We start from the raw sequence: 17322 nt of genomic DNA on the forward strand, positions 1-17322 counted from the left end.
GTAGGTATATTGTATGTATATGTGTATGTATATGTAGGTTTATGTATAGATGTAGGTATATATTTATGTATATGTATGTGTGTATTTGTACTATATAATATAATCTAATTAATTTAATTTTGGCTATTTAAAAATTGTACACTGCTGTATCCGCTGACATTGATGCTCCTTTCCACTTTGGGTTTGCTGGAAGAAAACTCTATCAGAGTTAAGCTCGCCTTTGTACTTTTGTTTACCTCTGTCATATTTTTATAACTAATGTGTACAATAAAGTATTAAATAAATAAATAAATAAATAAATAAACTTAGTATTGCATCTTGTTATTTTACATTTATAAATGCTTGCAAAGTAAACCCGAAGATAAAAGACGGATATTTGTAATTCAAAATAAACTTTTATCAGCTTACGTCTGTTTAAAGATACGTATGTGTCATAAAAATGTAACTTCTATTTCACTACAAGTTATAAAACAAAGTCTTCCGCCGCGTCTATCTGTCTGTTATAAACTCGAACTCAAAAACTCAATTTAAAAACTCAAAAACTAGTGCAACGATTTTCACGCTGTTTTTACCAATGGATAAAGTAGATCCCGAAGAAGGTTTCGGTATATAATTTTTTGGGTCTCTATATATATATATATATATATATATATATATATATATATATATATATATATATATATATATATATATTGTTTAAAATATAACGCTATTTGTTGGAGGTAGAAAAAAATAAGCAGCTTGGGAGCTTTTAACGAAACGCTGTAAAGGTAACGGTAAGTTGGTAACGAAAACGCTGCCTGGAAAACGTGGAATTGCATATCTTATATAGGTTTACAGAAAAATTCGCGATGGCATATTCTTATCTGTTAAGGAAAACGAACTACTTATATGTTTTAAAAAATGGGTAATTATAAAGCGGTAATTGTAAAAGTATTTACACAAATACGGTATCAATCCTTATCATTTTAAATACATTAGTTGGCTTGAGCATTTTATGAAGATCAGTTTTCCCTTTGCACCATGCAAATTAAAAGAATACCTTAAGAGATATAACAAAATAAAAATAATGCACTGTGAAGGGTTCGTTGGATAAAACAATAAAAATATGAGATACTGAATAAAGATATGTTATATTGTTCCCTAGTACAAAAATAGATGTTTTAAAAAGTAAGGACGTTTCTCTAATAAACAAAATACACATTGACATAACAAGAAAAATGAATAAATTCTATTTTTAAAAATAACTTAAATAAAACCTCAACAATGCACAACGAAATTAATTTCGTGTCGCTCTGATTTGACCAGGTTGCGCAAGCACCCCATGACCCCCGCGCATCGCGTTCAAGCTGGGGGACTAAATAGTAGGAGAAACACAGTTAACTGATGTAAATACGAGTACGTACATAAAATTTAAATTAATTTTTAAGCCTTAAAACGACACTAATAATGGCAAAACGTACTTACATGATAATTTTTCATTACTGTTAACGTTTTGATATGTCGAAGTATAAGCAAGCTGAAGTGGCATTGGGCTGGTCACATAGCTCGAATAACAGACAACTGATGGGGAAGAAAGGTTCTTGAGTGGCGAACTCGTACGGGCAAACGCAGTGTATGACGACGTACTGCTAATATTTTGATGTGGATTGCATTACTACTATGATGAAGTAAGTGGTATTTGCTTCTGACAGTAGAAGTTTGCGCAGTTTTTTCAGCTACTTTCATTTTATCATTATTGTGTCCATACAATGTTTAAACAAATTATTGTGTAAATTGTTTGTTTATATTGTATTTCATATTATAATCTGTCTAATATTAAATTTGATTTTGTACAAGTAGTAGCACACAATCATTTTGCATATTTCGTTTTATAGTAATAGCTGGCCTTTCGTTTTATAATAATATAAGTACATATATTGTTATTGTGTCTACTGTTTGTTGACCAAAATAAAGAAAAAAAAATATTTTATCATTTTTTAGAATGTGTTTATTTTAATTGTTTTATGTATTTTTTTTTTTGATAACGGTAGCGATTTGTTAATTTAATTTAATAACATTTTCAAATCAGACTGCTTTGTCAAGTGATTAATAAAATTGAATATATTTTTTTTATTACAGCCAATTTTTTTCATGTTTTTTTTTACTGCAATTATAAGTTAGATAAAAAGGGACGCAAAGAAAACTAAAAAATATACTAGACTAAATTTACTTAAGAAAAACTACAATTAAACTATAATTAATTATGTTACGTGTCAATCGGTCGATGTGTATGCCGAGTGTGACATTTCTATATCTAACTATAACTAAAATAACTGCACAGTTCGAAGTGTGAACCAGGAGTGACACCTCTGCTGGCCCTTTCAATGTTCCGAGTCGCACGTTGCCGCTGACTTTGCAACATCTGTTGAGGCCATTGCATATGCAGCGGTTTCCAGAAATTATAATTTCGTAACGAGTTCTTTAACTATTTTGATTGTAGTCTGTTTTGTTTTGCTTACACACCAACTACAACTGCTACTAAGTAGATAATTATTTACAATAACACGAGAATATTACAAATATAAAGATATAACCATACTGAATAACTTCTTTTTGTTACTTGACAGCACAACACTATATTATTTGAATATGTTTTTATCATTGGCAACACTGACATAAAATTGACGAATCACAAATAAGTGAGACGCAACGCACAAACAAAACGATTCCGACCGATCTTCTCGTCTGTCGTCCCTTGATAAGTTTTTGATTGGAATTAAGTAATCGTATGTTTGTGTATTAAAACATGTGAGAAATTGGTTTTCTTGAATGAATGTTATGCTATTACGTTCGTTTCAAGATTTTTGCATATCAAAGATTTATTTTTTACTCGGTTACAGTGCTTTTTCCTCGAATGTGAGGATTACATGGAGTCTCCCCGTGTTTATAAATATTGATTTGTTGCACACCGTGTTTTCTAACGTTTCTGATGTGCTTTTAATTGTGTAGTGAAATGTGGGTAACTGTGAACCGTGAAAAATTGTTTTAGTGGTAATGAAAATGCAACAGTTGTCGATGTTTCGTTATGGCGCGGTAATAATGTTTGTTTCGTGTGTTTGATCGTGTTACCTTGTGTTGTTGTGTTTATTTGACAATGGAGGGGACTACGGAGAAGGATTGCTCTCCTTTGTGGAGCTTGTACCAGCAGATCGTGTCGGATATGAAGGTAGGTGATTATTTTTTTATCGCCCTCTGTCAGCGACTTTCAACCGGTACGTCGCCCTACATATTGCTCGAAATTGTCCCGCAATCGTTCACATTAAACGGTGTGCGGTTAGCCCATTCACTGGATTATTTTGTAATCAATAACCAGTGAAATTATATACTTATGTAGAATATGTATTTAGAAAAATATTAATACTAGCATCCTATTATAATGCAATTTTTTTTTTATTATTAGACTTTGCCATCAGTCAATGGTGTGTTGTGTTGACATTATAGGTAGTAATTCATGATATTTAACTTTAATTTAGAATATTTATTTTAGATTATATATGTCTATAGAACAACTATCATGTTAATGTTACCATACCTATTGGAATGCCTATATGGCAGCCACTGACCAGATTATGAAATATTACCTAGTTTTTATTATTATTAAAGATGTAGATTATATTTATGAAAATCTGTAACTCTATAAAATTATCTACTTGTATTTTTGGAGCAAAGGTGGACATGAAAAATGGAAACACAGAATTATTGAGCATTGAGAGAATTTTAATTTTATTTTTTACTAAAGAAAAAAAATTATAATGTTAGGGGTTAAAATTATAATGTTATAAGCAGAGACAATCCCAGAGCCAAACACAACTTTTGCTTCATTTACCTTCACAGTCTTTACTTTATAACTTGTTCATATTCTTTAGTTCCAGATTCTCAATTATACAATAGACTAAATAAAATTGAAACATATGTAAACATTGCACTATGACCATATTGATTCATGACATGATATTTGGTTTAGTGATTTTTCAGCTGTCAATCAGTTGGCACTCTGCTTTTACTCCTTTTTAACCTTCAATGCAAAAGAGGGGTTAAAGTGTGTGTGTATTTTGATCCCAGCAGGCTATGTGACTGAAAAAATAAGCATATGGATTAGATCAGGGTCTTTAACCTGTGGCTATCATACCATCAGAGTATGAAGGGCGAAATTAATTCTGTAAGCATTGCATAAAGTAAAAAATCAGCCCATGCTATAAAACATATTAGTTATGTAAATAAAAAATGTGTAAATAACAAACTTTTAACACTCCCATAACCTCCAATAATATAAACAACTAAAAGTGCCGTGTTAGTATGTGAGGCTTAAAATTTGTTGTAATTTTTCACCCCATGATTTTTTAAAAATGTTCATTTCTACTGGTAGAATATTCAGTTGAAAGCATGCTAATGTTTTGGGTTTCAGAGTTTCTAATCTTCGCAAACACCAGTATTTGCTGGTACAGAAACATCTGTGTATAGCTCAGATTATACTGGCAGTTTTTTTGTTTGTTAAAATGTGCCTAAGACAGATTTTGGGGCTTCTTCCCCAATGCCAGTCTCAATGCCTACCATGGAGCTATATAAAATTGTTTGTATAAAATGATGTTATTAATTAAATATGCATTATTGTTATTGATACACATGGAATGTGTCTAGCTTCCATTTAAGATTCACAATGCATTCAGGCTGGGACATTTGAAATTCAACATGTATTTATTGTGGTCACTAATTTCCATAACTGAGATGTCAACATCACATCATGATTGTATACTGTACACAGTGTCTACATATTAATTGATTGACATTAGTACCTGCAGTTAGATCATCACTATAATTCACCTTCATCACCATAGAATATTCCATTGCCGAGTATGAGAACACAATGGAATATTTTAATAAGTTTAGATTTTTTTTTATACAACTTAGAATGGCAAACAAGCTGACGGCCCACCTGATGGAAAGTGGTAACCGTCGCCTATAGACATGAGCAGTACCATGGACATAACAGAGTATTCTGTTTCGCCAATGATACCCCCCATACGTTGCCATTCCTGAGGACTCAGGTGTTATTCCTCTGTACCCTGTAAATTCACGCCATATCCCACCCTTCAAACCGAAACACAGCCATGCAAACACAACTGCTTCACGGTTGAAACACAAATGGGAGAGAGGTACCCAAGCAATCGACTTTTGTACAAAGTATCCCTCTGGTGTAACTTACGTGTAATTAGATCGAAAATGCTCGACTAGTTTCGGGATCAATGCGTGATCCTTAATCTCGATCTACTATTTATTTTTTTCGATCTAATTACACGTAAGTTAAACCTGTATTTATTACATTATAATACCGTATAATGTATGGTTGATTTGTTTGTTTAATATTATACTTAGGTATAAGTGTTGTTTAAGCGACAAGCAATAATTCACGAAAAGATGCGACTTCAATCGCAGATGCTTTGATAAACTTCGAGATGTATTGTGGATACTTTACATTGTAAATATTGCGCGTTTACATATTATAGATTTTGCATCGCACCAAACAAAATCTTTGAAGTCAAATCTATATCGTTAACAAGGGAGTAGCAAAAGGAATCGCGAAAATTCGTTTACAGTTGGCGGTGTAATTGCGTAACATGTGGGTCGATTCTGTAGCGTCCTTCCTCTAAAATTAAATGTTCTATTTGATATCACAGCGCAATTATTATTCTAAGGACCAATATGAAATAAACTTCTAATAGATTAAGTCAGAATTATTACAAATTTATTTTCGTCATATGAATCTTTATTGTGACAAGGATTTATTTAATAACTAAATGCTCAAGTTATTGATTCTATGTAAATTCTGAGATTATCAACGTTTCAGTCATTATCTATCCACTGCTGAACATAAGTCTCCTCCATAGGTTGCTATAAGGAACGGTCTTGAGCCACCTGCATCCACTGCCTCCTCGTAATGCATTTGAGGTCGACACTTCATCTACTGGGACCCCTATACTACGTTTGCCCGCACGCAGTCGCCAGTCAACCTTTCTTCCCAATCGGTTGTCGGTTCTTCGAGCTATATGACCAGCCCATTGCCACTTCAGCTTGCTTATCCTTCGGGCTATTTCGGTTACTTTGGTTCTTTTGCGGATATCCTCGTTTTGGTTTCTATCACGCACAAAGACTTCGAGCATAGGCCTTTTTCTAACAAATTTATTTTATGATGACCCAATAAAGTGAATTAGTAATTTTACGAAAGTATTAAATTAAAATATTAAGTTAACAAATTGAATCACTAAGAATTGAGAGACTACTTTTTGGAAGGCGCTTAAAGAATTGACAAATTGCTTAACACGGTAGCCCGTGTAATGCACAATAAACACTTAAGACACTGCTCAGCGACCGTGCATTATGGTGTTTCTAAATTGATTTTCCGCCCGTCGACCATAGAGCTGAAACCGCGGAATCTGCTTTCTTAAGCAACCAGAGTGTAAAGAGCATTATTCGTATCTTTGTTCAGATATCGGTCACTATCTAAATTGGCCAATTATACTCGCTTACAATAAGTTTGCGTGGCCGACAATGCACGCTACGTTTGTGTGGGCGGTTTTAATTGGTTATTGTTTATGATTTGTAGCATCTTTCTGTGGTTATCTTTAATACAACTGGAGAGTTAACCGGATGTGGGATACCATGGGCGCCACGGTGTGTTCTGTGATGGTCGTGGTTTAATTCGAGATATGAACTAAAACACTAGTTTTCTCGATAAGTAATGAACTATATGAAACGTTTCCGTTAGCGTTCACATGAGAAAGAAAGGTCGCTGTCTCATTTTGTTTTGTTTCATGCGTGTGATAGCGATATCGTATCTATCAAGATTATTTCGCCACTTTGTATAGGTATTCATTCAAATGCTAAAGTCAAGCGCATTTATTTGTCGAATTCGTCACGATGGGCTGACTGACTTGCATTTATCATCGTATCGCGTATACCGATAGCGCAGGCGAGGTCACCGTTCCATTATCACCCATCAAAAAAGCTCAGTCGGCCAACGTTTGATGTCTGGTTTGAAGTTGTCAAACATTGGCCGAAGAGAGGAGGGGGATTGTTAATAATGACGAGGTTATTTCCCACTGCTAACGATATATTCTTTCGACGTGATCCCCCTTTAAAACCATCATGGTTAATTCCTAATTCGCCACGCTGCTTCAACTGGTCCGAATTTATTCTTATTGTTTCATATTTTATTGGTACTCCGCCATTTGTATACCGTTAGCATAGGCAGGTGCATCATTCTATGTGCACCATATTTCATCGTATTTGCTCAGTATTCAAGTTTTTCAAGGAATCCGCCATGATTATTATATTATAGGTAAATCGAAGGTTAGTGATGTATTTTTTTTTAATGGGTGAAAATGGTATGATAACCCCGCCTGCGCTAATGGGATATGCTGCCGGAGTACCAGTGAAGGGTGATAGATGAGAATGAAAACAGGCCAGCTAGCCCATCATGATTAATTCGTCAGGAATTAACCATGATAGTTTCCAGGGGGAACCGCGAGGAGGTAGACCTAGTTGGGTATATTGCTAGCAATGGGATTCTCAGTCTCCATTACTAACAATCCCTTTCCCCCCGTTAGTGATGTATTTGGCATTGATGTTTATACCATATGTTTTCCAGTCCAGGTGTTTGAAAATATCTTCCAATGCAGCTGTGAAGAGTTTCTAGGAGATGACGTCACCCTGTCTTACACCTTTTTGGACTAGGATGGGTTTCGTACTCTGGTTCTGTACTCGGATAGACATCGTAAACTTACTGTCGTCAACCAGGCACCGTTGGATGGACTGTAGTACCGTCCATATCTCGACCGAATCAAAGACTTTCCCATACGCTAGACATACATTATTTGTTTTGGTTTAACGTAAATTTATCTACGTGATAAGTACCTACCTCAATGTTTTTTGATGAAAAACAGAGATAGCATTGTTTCATTGTTTAGCATTGCCCTCCATTAAAGAGTTCAATAAAACAAGTAGGTCGAATAAAGTTTTGGTGCATTGCACAATTTGAATAATGGAGAGTGTTTACCTTTAAAAGATTTTTTTACGCAGTATTGCGCATCCGAAATACTTATAGGTATTTGTATGGTGCAACTCCTACTATCTGCCCTGATACCTTTCTAGCGGGTCCCTTCCTTCCGCTGGAAGAATTGTTAGTAACGGAGACTAAGAGCCCCATTGCTAGCAATATACCCAACCAGGTCGACTTCCCCGTGGTCCCCCCTGGAAACCACTGTGCTGAATTCCAAGTGTATTATTCATCACGATGGGCTAACTGACCTGCCTTTTCATTCTCACCTGTTATCCCTCAGTGGTGCCCCGTCAGCGTATACCGTTAGCGTAGGCGGGATTACCATTCTATTACCTATCATCCATAAAAAAAGATACTTTTCCAGCAATTTATTTCTTTATATAATGACTGTTTTTTGCCCGCGGCTTAGTCCGTTTGACCGAGATAGAAATAGCCTATATTCTTCTCAATTTCATATGGTACGTGTATACTAAATTTCATAGTGATAGGTTAAGCCGTTATGGCGCTATAAGGTAAAAAACAAACGAGCAACCAAACTTACTAAGACATGTATTATTTATTTATGTATTAATGTTTTAAGTATGTGAGGTATTTTTTAAGATTAGGGAATGATGAGACTGATATATCCTTATAGGATAAAAGCCACTAAATAAAAAAGATAAAAAAACTTTCACATTTATAATATTAGTAAGGATGATGGCTAGAGTAGCTATTTAGTAAACGTACTCCCTCATGATGACGATGATGATGATGTCTGTATATGAACGCTAACAACCTTTGCGTGTAACGAGTATTGAACAAGATTTGAATATAATGTACTAAATATATAATATATTCGAACACAATTATTGTTAGTACTGACAGTTTTTGATTGACCTCAAAAATTGAAAGAGGCTCTCAATTCGGTTGTATTTTTTATGCTTGTTACCTCGGAGTTCCATCATTTATATACCGTTTTGGATTACTTTTTATTTTACTTTGATATTGGTCCCATACATATTTTCATCATAATCAATTCAGTAAATTATTTTTTTGAATTAAAAAAACTGGTTTTGTCACAATTGAAGTCAGCGTCTTTTTTGTGTAAAAAAAAATGTTTTTGTATTTATAGTAAGTATTAAAAATTTTACAAGGTTTATTTTTTTTTTCATCAAAAAAGTTAATTTGTTTTGACTGATGTTTAATTTAGGTGCGGTGGTTGTTGAGAGACCTGTTGTGTGAGAGACTGGCGTTTTTTAAATAGAACCTGCGTAACGGGTTTTATCTAAAAATAAATATTTATTAACGTATTTTTGATGTTTTTATGTGATTTTTTAAGGCCTACATGCTGCGTAGTCCCCGCATAGAATGAGCCATCCCTTCCTTTACCGTGAGTATCTTAAGGCAATTTAACCCTTTGAGTGCCGACGAGCGCCATAGCGCTCGTGCGCATTGCAACTAAAAGTGCCACGAGCATCATAGCGCTCGTGTAATCAGTCGCTGTTTAGCTTGCTGTGAATAAAATATTAAAATTGGATAATTTTTGGAGGAGATACAGTTTTTTTAGAGACGAGGGTAAATGACATAAACACGACAAAGATTTCTTTGGCATTTTTAAGTAGATATGAGTAAAAATCAATGGCACTAAAAGGGTTAATGGTTGAGGGATTATCAAGATAAACTATTTTTTCAATCGACTTCAGGAAAAGAGAAGAATGTTCTCGGTTCGGCTGTATTTTTTTTTTATGTTTGTTACCTATTCTAACTTCGACATTTGTAATTCGATTTGAAAATTTCTTTTTCTATCTGAAAGGATATACATTTAGATTGATGTCATATGGCAGTGAATTTACAGGGTACAGAGGAATAACACTTGAGTCCTCAGGAATGGCAACACATCGGGTGTAACATGGGCGAAACAGTGTACTCTGTTATGTCCATGGTACTGCTCATGCCTATAGGCGACGGTTACCACTTACCATCAGGTGGGCCGTCAGCTTCTTTGCCATTCTAAGTGGAATAAAAAAAATGAAATATTATCAAAATCAGTGCAGTCGTTTAGTTTTAAAATCTTAACAACTGGTTTTGTTACATATGAAGACGGTGTTTTTTATTGTGGAACAAATTTTTTTATTATTTTTTGTAGCACAATATTTATCCATTTGGAAACAATTGCCTATTTTTAAATGCCTTTAGATACAATGGTGTAATTGTATAGGTAAGTAAGTAGCATAGTACGTGTTTCCTTCATGCTCCAACTGGCACCGAAAAGTGCATCGACCGTTTATGTTTTAATTGAAATCTGTATAAAATTCCAGTTTTTATCTAATTCGTAGCCGTAAAACTAGTATTGCATCTTTTTAATTTCTTTTACGCAACTGCGTATAGCAAATGATCTGACGACCCACCTAGATGGAGAGTGGTAACCGTCACCTATAGAGGGCGGAAGGGATTGTTAGTAATTCGGACTGCCAGTCCCATTGGCCTCCTGGAAACGATTGTGCTGATTTCCAGGTGTACTCATCACGATGGGTAAATAATAGGCCTGAATGGGGATGAATAATAGGCCTTTTCATTTTCATCTGTTTTTTTTAATGGACGATAATGGAATGGTTACCCCACCCACGCTAACGGTATACACCGGCGGGGCACCAGTAAAGGATAATAGGTGAGGATGAAGTAGGTCAGTTAGCCCATCAGGACGAATTCAACAAGAATTGTTCACGATTAACAATCCCTTTCCTCCCCAATTCTCACCTGTTATCCCTTACTGGTACCCCGCCAGTCCATTATCATCAATTAAAAAAATCGTCATCTGTAAATATAAACAGTGCAGTATCAAAGTAATACACTTTAATGGTTATAATAACCCTCATGCGTTGGTAGACCAGAGGAATAATACCCTGATACCATCAGGAGACTTCCGTCTAAACCGCCATTAAAAAAAAAAGTTTATGATCACTTTTATACTTTATCCACGCATTTTATTCTAAGAATGACTGGGACAGAATGCTTTCAGCATTAAGTACACCTTCTACATATACATTTACAAATGAATAAACAAATAAATATGTTTTGCCTTTATACCCATAATTTTACGACCATATCTCACTCTTTAAACCAAAATACAGCAGTGCAAGCTTGGAAACAGAAACACGAGTGAGATAGGAGTACAGAAATAAACGACTTTTGTACAAAGTGTGGTTGGTTTAATGATGGTAGATCGATCATGCATTAAAGTTGCGGTAAATCGTGTCCAAAAATGGCTGGTCTAATTTTATCCGCTAAAAATAGACGTTTATATTTGTAGTAACATCTTTAGCTCAGTAGTATGGCATATTAAGCTGTAAAATGACTCAGATTCCTAATAGAATTTTCCCAATCATAGTTAGATTTTTGTCATCATCGTCATCATCATATCAGTTGTTTTTTTTAATGGGTGATAATGGAATGGTAACCCCGCCTGTGCTATCGGTATACGCTGGCGGGGCACCAGTGAGGGGTGATCGATGAGAATAAAAACAGGCCAGTTAGCCCATCATGATGAATTCATCAGGAATTAACCATGATAGTTTCCAGGGGGAACCGCGAGGAGGTCGACTTGGTTGGGTATATTGCTAGCAATGGGATTCTCAGTCTCCATTACTAACAATCCCTTTCCCCCCAATATGGTTAGAGTAAGTTGTATGATATATTTTATCCCGATCAGTAAACATATTCCAGTTTCGCGGACGAAGCCGCGGATAAAAGCTAATCACCACACAGTATAAAACAAAGTCGCTCTCGCTGTCTGACCGTCCCTATATATGCTTAAATCTTTAAAACTACGTAACGGATCTTGAAGCGTTTTTTTTTAATAGATAGAGTGATTCAAGAGGAAGGTTTATATGTATAATATAGTAGAGAAACACTTATAATTTTAGAGATTTCTAGTGTGATGAGATGTAGTGTGCACCCTTGCGAAGTCGGGGCGGGTCGCTAGTAAATTATAAATATAATTAATACTACTAGATGGCGTTTTTTTATGAATGATAATGAAATTGTTACCCGCCTACGCTAACGGTATACGCTGGCGGGGCACCAGTAAGGGATGATAGGTGAGGATGAAAAGACAGGCCAGTTAGCCCATCGTGATAAATACACTTAGAATTCAGCACGATGGTTTCCAGGGGGGACCACGGGGAGGTCGACCTGTAAGGGTATATTGTTAGCAATGGGACTGATAATCTGCATTACTAACAATCCCTTTCCCCCCTATCCGACTAGATGGCGTTATATATATGTGTAAAGAGATTACAATTTCGAAAAGCATCCGAAAATATTCAAAACTGCTATTCCATTTTAATAACGCATAACTCTAATGAAACATTTTGGGTGATATTATATAAGTCACCTTGACCCACGCGACCTGACCTAAAGGTCGGCCGGTATTGACTTTTTGAGCTATTGTGGAGCAATGCGTATTGGAATTACTGATGTTAAAGTAAACTTTATTAGCTATTCATCGTTTGAAGATCCCCGGTGGATATTAAATGTTTTTATAATAATAATCAGTCTCTATCAGAAGGAGATTTTGTACAAAGGTCGTAACTTATTAATCTTCTATACTTATAATAAATCTGTAGAGAGGTCAATTCTGTACATGAAATATATTTCCAAAATAACTATCAGGGCGTGATTAGTGATCGATACTGATGCCAAAAATGCAATCAGTAAAATTTTTGTCTGTCTGTCTGTATATTCGTTATAGAAACAAAAACTACTCGATGGATTTTAACGAAACTTGGTACAATTATACTTCATACTCCTGAGCAGGTTATAGTATACTTTTCATCACGCTACGATCAATAGGAGCAGAGCAGTAAAGGGAAATGTTAAAAATGTTCACCCGTGCGATGCCAGGACGGGCCGCTAGTTATATATATAAATTATTAATTATTGTTATAAATTTATTAAAAATTTGAAAAGGCCCCGCTCGACACAAACAAACCTATAAAAAGAGCTGATGACCTTGAAACACCTGAACAGGTCTTCATAAATTGTAGTTAAGAACCATCTCAATCACGTCAGCTTCCAAACAAAAAATATGCATCGTAATCGGTTCTGTTTTGTTTAGAAGCTACGATGCCACAGACAGACACACAGGCATGTCAAACTTATAAAATACCCTCTTTTTGCGTCGGGATTTACAAAGTATTGACTTTATGAACTTACTATATAGTGAATCAAAGTGTATGGGATTCTCTATGATTGAAAGTGGTGTTTGCTGTTCCGGCACACGAAAATTTGTCAATTAATTTTTTTTTCATACAGCTTAGAATGGCAAACAAGCTGACGGCCCACCTGATGGAAAGTGGTAACCGTCATCTATAGACATGAGCAGTACTATGGACATAATAGAGTATACTGTTTTGCCCATGATACCCCCCATGCGTTGCCATTCCTGAGGATTCAGGTGTTATTCCTCCGTACCCAGTAAATTCACATCATATCCCACCCTTCAAACCGAAACACAGCCACGCAAACACAACTGTTTCACGGTTGAAACACGAATGGGACAGAGGTACCCAAGCAATCGACTTTTGTACAAAGTCTCCCTCTGGTACTTAAGTGTACTCCTATTGTCAGGGATCGACTTAGTGGCCTTATTATGCTCTTGTATTTTTATAAAAGTAAGCTATAAGTTGTCGGTAGTAAGTCTGAGAAAAATCGCTAAAAGATAAACGAAATAAGTTTGCTGAACTTGTGACTAACTTTGTCCGCCTCTAAGGGGATTGGACCGGTTTAATCCGGTTTTATGTAATAGTTTCTGTCAGTCTTTATAAGAAAAGTAATTAGTGAACTTTTTTGGTTCAGTTATTTATAGTTGGATTTCAAATGAAAAGGTGCTAAAGCTGAAGGGTATTTTTTAATGGATGATAATTAAATGGTAACTTCCCCTTCGTTGACGGTATACGCTGGCAGGGCACCAGTGTGGGATGATAGGTGAGAATGAAAAGGCAGGTCAGTTAGCCCATCGTGGCGAATTCCACAAAAATCAGTCACGATGGTTTCCAGAAGAAACCGCGTGGTGGTCGACTTGATAGGGTATATTCCTACCAGTGGGGCTGTTACTAATAATGCCTTTCCCTCCATCAGGATGGTATTGATTATGATGGTTTCCATAAGGCATCGCGATGGGGGGGGGAGGTCCGAATTAAAAAAAATATTCGCGTAATTAATGGAAGTCCTCTTATCTCAGATTCTCGTTAATATATATATTTGTTTACAATTAAGTAATCAATCGCTTACACTGTATCTGATTGCAATTAGTTGATTACAAGTATTTATCGTGATCCTATCTATAGATAACATGAAATCTAGACACAGATAGTGGGGAGAAATGGGCATTCAACCAACGAGAAACCTGTAGGCCCACTTGTGCCGGTTTGCCTAACTGGGACGCCGCAATGTCTGCTGCTATAATAGATATAGGTTACCCATAGTCATTGTGAATTTGAACTAGTTTGGAGACAGTTCCACTTCGTCTTTCATTCCCTGTGCTCATAGCTGTATGAATAAACTACCTTTGCCTGGTTTATCTTAGTTAAATGAAACCTTAAGGAATGTGATGGATTTTCTTCTGTAAACAATTCTAAAATAAGGTCTAAATTTTTATGTGCACAGTTTTAATGATATGATTTTCGTCTAGCCTTATACATTTGGATTATAAATACTTATTTATATGTAAAAACAATTAATTTGAAAACTCTTATGTTCGGTAGGTAGTGGTAATAATGTAATCCGATCCTAGCGAGAGTAGAAGGTTGATATTATAAACAAAAACTAGCGGATTCATTAGTTACTACTAATGAGTAGTACTAGTACTAGTAATATTACTCTTTACCCTGCTAGCTCGACCTCTACGCGGTCCTCCCAGGAAATATTCGTGGTTAATTCCTTGTCAATTTGTCGCCATGACCTGACTGAGCTGACTTCAATGTTAGTAACGCGGACTACCAGTCTCATTGCTAGCAATATACCTTGTCAGGTTGACCTCCACGTGGTTCCCTCTGGAAATCATCGTGCTAGATACCAGATGTATTCATCATGGGCTGGATGGATGGGCTAACTGACCTACCTTTTCATCTTCACCTATTATCCCTCACTGGTGTTCCGTCAGCGTATATTGTTAGCGCAGGTGGAGCTACCTTTCCATTATCATCCATTAAAAAAAAAGACCTGTCTTTAATCGTTATCCATCATCACTCACTGGTGTTTTTTTTATACAACTTAGAATGGCAAACAAGCTGACGGCCCACGTGATGAAAAGTGGTAACCGTCGCCTATAGACATCAGCAGTACCATAGACATAACAGAGTATACTGATTCGCCCATGATACCCCCCATGCGTTGCCATTCCTGAGGACTCAGGTGTTATTCCTCTGTACCCAGTAAATTCACACCATATCCCAATCTTCAAACCGAAACACAGCCATGCAAACACAACTGCTTCACGGTTGAAACACGCAATCGACTTTTGTACAAAGTCTCCCTCTGGTGTTCTAACGAGATGTGCTTCAATAAAGCGGAGTATTATTTACATTATTTTCATCCACTAAGCTACATTAACCCGGTTTACCATCAGACGGGTCGTATGCTTGTTTGCCATAATAGCAGTATAAAATAAAATGTTCATTTAAATATTTATAAAAACCATGCCAATTCCATTAGCAGTTAAATAAATAAAGGGCTTACAACATCGACGAGGGTGAAGGGTGAATGAGAGAGGAGCTTTAATTAAAACAATAGAGAGTAAAAGAGGCAAATTGCTATGTTACCTTATACAAAATGTCAGTTTTATAAAGTGCATACTAGAAACAAAAATAAGCGCGAAGGAAACCACTTAAAAAACATTGAGGAATGTTATAAGACTATGTTTTAAAAACCTATTTTATTAAACATGCCTATATATAACGGGAAATTTAATGCACTTATTAACAAACTAGCTGTTGCCTGCGACTTCGTCCGCGTTTCCGTCGTTTTTCGTAAAATCAGTAGCCTATGTTCTTCCTCACGGTTCAGTGGTTTTGATGTAACAGACACATTTCTCTTCACTGCTCTGCTCCTATTGACCGTAGCGTGATGAAAAGTATACTATAACCTGTCCAATTATATGAATAACAATTGTACCAAGTTTCGGTCAAATCCGTCGAGTAGTTTTTGTTTCTATAACGAACATACAGACAGACAAACAAAAATTTTACTGATTGCATTTTTGGCATCAGTATCGATCACTAATCACCCCCTGATAGTTGTTTTGGAAATATATTTCATGTACAGAATTGACCTCTCTACAGATTTATTATAAGTATAGATGACGTGTCGTTCTCACTCTTTTTGTCTTTGCTCAGAATGACTTTACTTAACTAGGTTGTGTGCTAAGCTGTATAAGTTATTATTAGCCCATACAAAGAGACAGAAACAAAAATAAAAATAAAAAAACCTAGATGCGTCTTATTTAATTTCAAACATTCCCCTGACTCGGTCTTTAGCGCTATTTTTCTATGTACAGACATTTGACCTCTACAGTTTCGTTATATGCATAGATCAAACGAAAATAAGTTTAAAAAATAATATTTTAAGCATTTTTAATTTTTGTAATTACATATTAAAATTTGTTTAACATATCTTATAATTTCACACTGTCTTTTTTTACTACTCCATACCGGTTTTGCCGTTACTTTTGCCACAGTGTAAACTATGTCAGTAGTCTAAGTACGCGCTGAGAGCATATAAAAATGTGCCCGTACAAATGATAACATAAAACAAGTTTTCCAGAAGTGTCAAAACACAAATTAGTATATATTTTTATCTCAAGCTGATCTACCTATTCTTACTTCTTATTTACGTTATGTGTTTCTATAATATAGCAAACAAACATACAGCCCGTCTGATGATTAACGGTCACTGCCTATAGACGCCTGCAACACTAGGTGCATCGTATGCGTTGTCGACCCTGAAGAAACCTTAATACATTCTTTTTAAAGAAACCCACCCTGTAGTCTCTAGGGAAAACCTATAAAGAAAAAATATGTTCACAACAGGAAGGAAATGTTTGATATGCTACGCGGGATATTTTGATTCCAAGTATTTCAGCCGAGAATAAAATATTTCTAATTTAAACTCATTATCGTTAGGTACTAGTTTTGTTATAATAAGCAATCCTTTAATATCCCACTGCTGGGCGCAAATCTCTTTCTACG

The 17322-nt window shown here is 35.6% G+C and overlaps 1 protein-coding gene across 1 annotated transcript in view; it reads left to right on the forward strand.

Annotated features, from left to right (window-relative positions):
* The first annotated feature begins 2669 nt into the window (after window positions 1–2669).
* The window catches only part of LOC128200371 (protein MTSS 1-like), a 129214-nt gene continuing 114561 nt past the window's right edge, over window positions 2670–17322 (forward strand). Inside the window, exon 1 of the mRNA XM_052893598.1 lies at window positions 2670–3208. Coding sequence (XP_052749558.1) covers window positions 3137–3208 — 72 coding nt within the window. The 5' untranslated portion in view covers window positions 2670–3136. The remainder of the gene's footprint in view (window positions 3209–17322) is intronic.

This window comes from Galleria mellonella, unplaced genomic scaffold (assembly GCF_026898425.1).
Source record: "Galleria mellonella isolate WM207_F2 unplaced genomic scaffold, CSIRO_AGI_GalMel_v1 utg11558, whole genome shotgun sequence".
Classification (NCBI taxonomy): domain Eukaryota; kingdom Metazoa; phylum Arthropoda; class Insecta; order Lepidoptera; family Pyralidae; genus Galleria; species Galleria mellonella.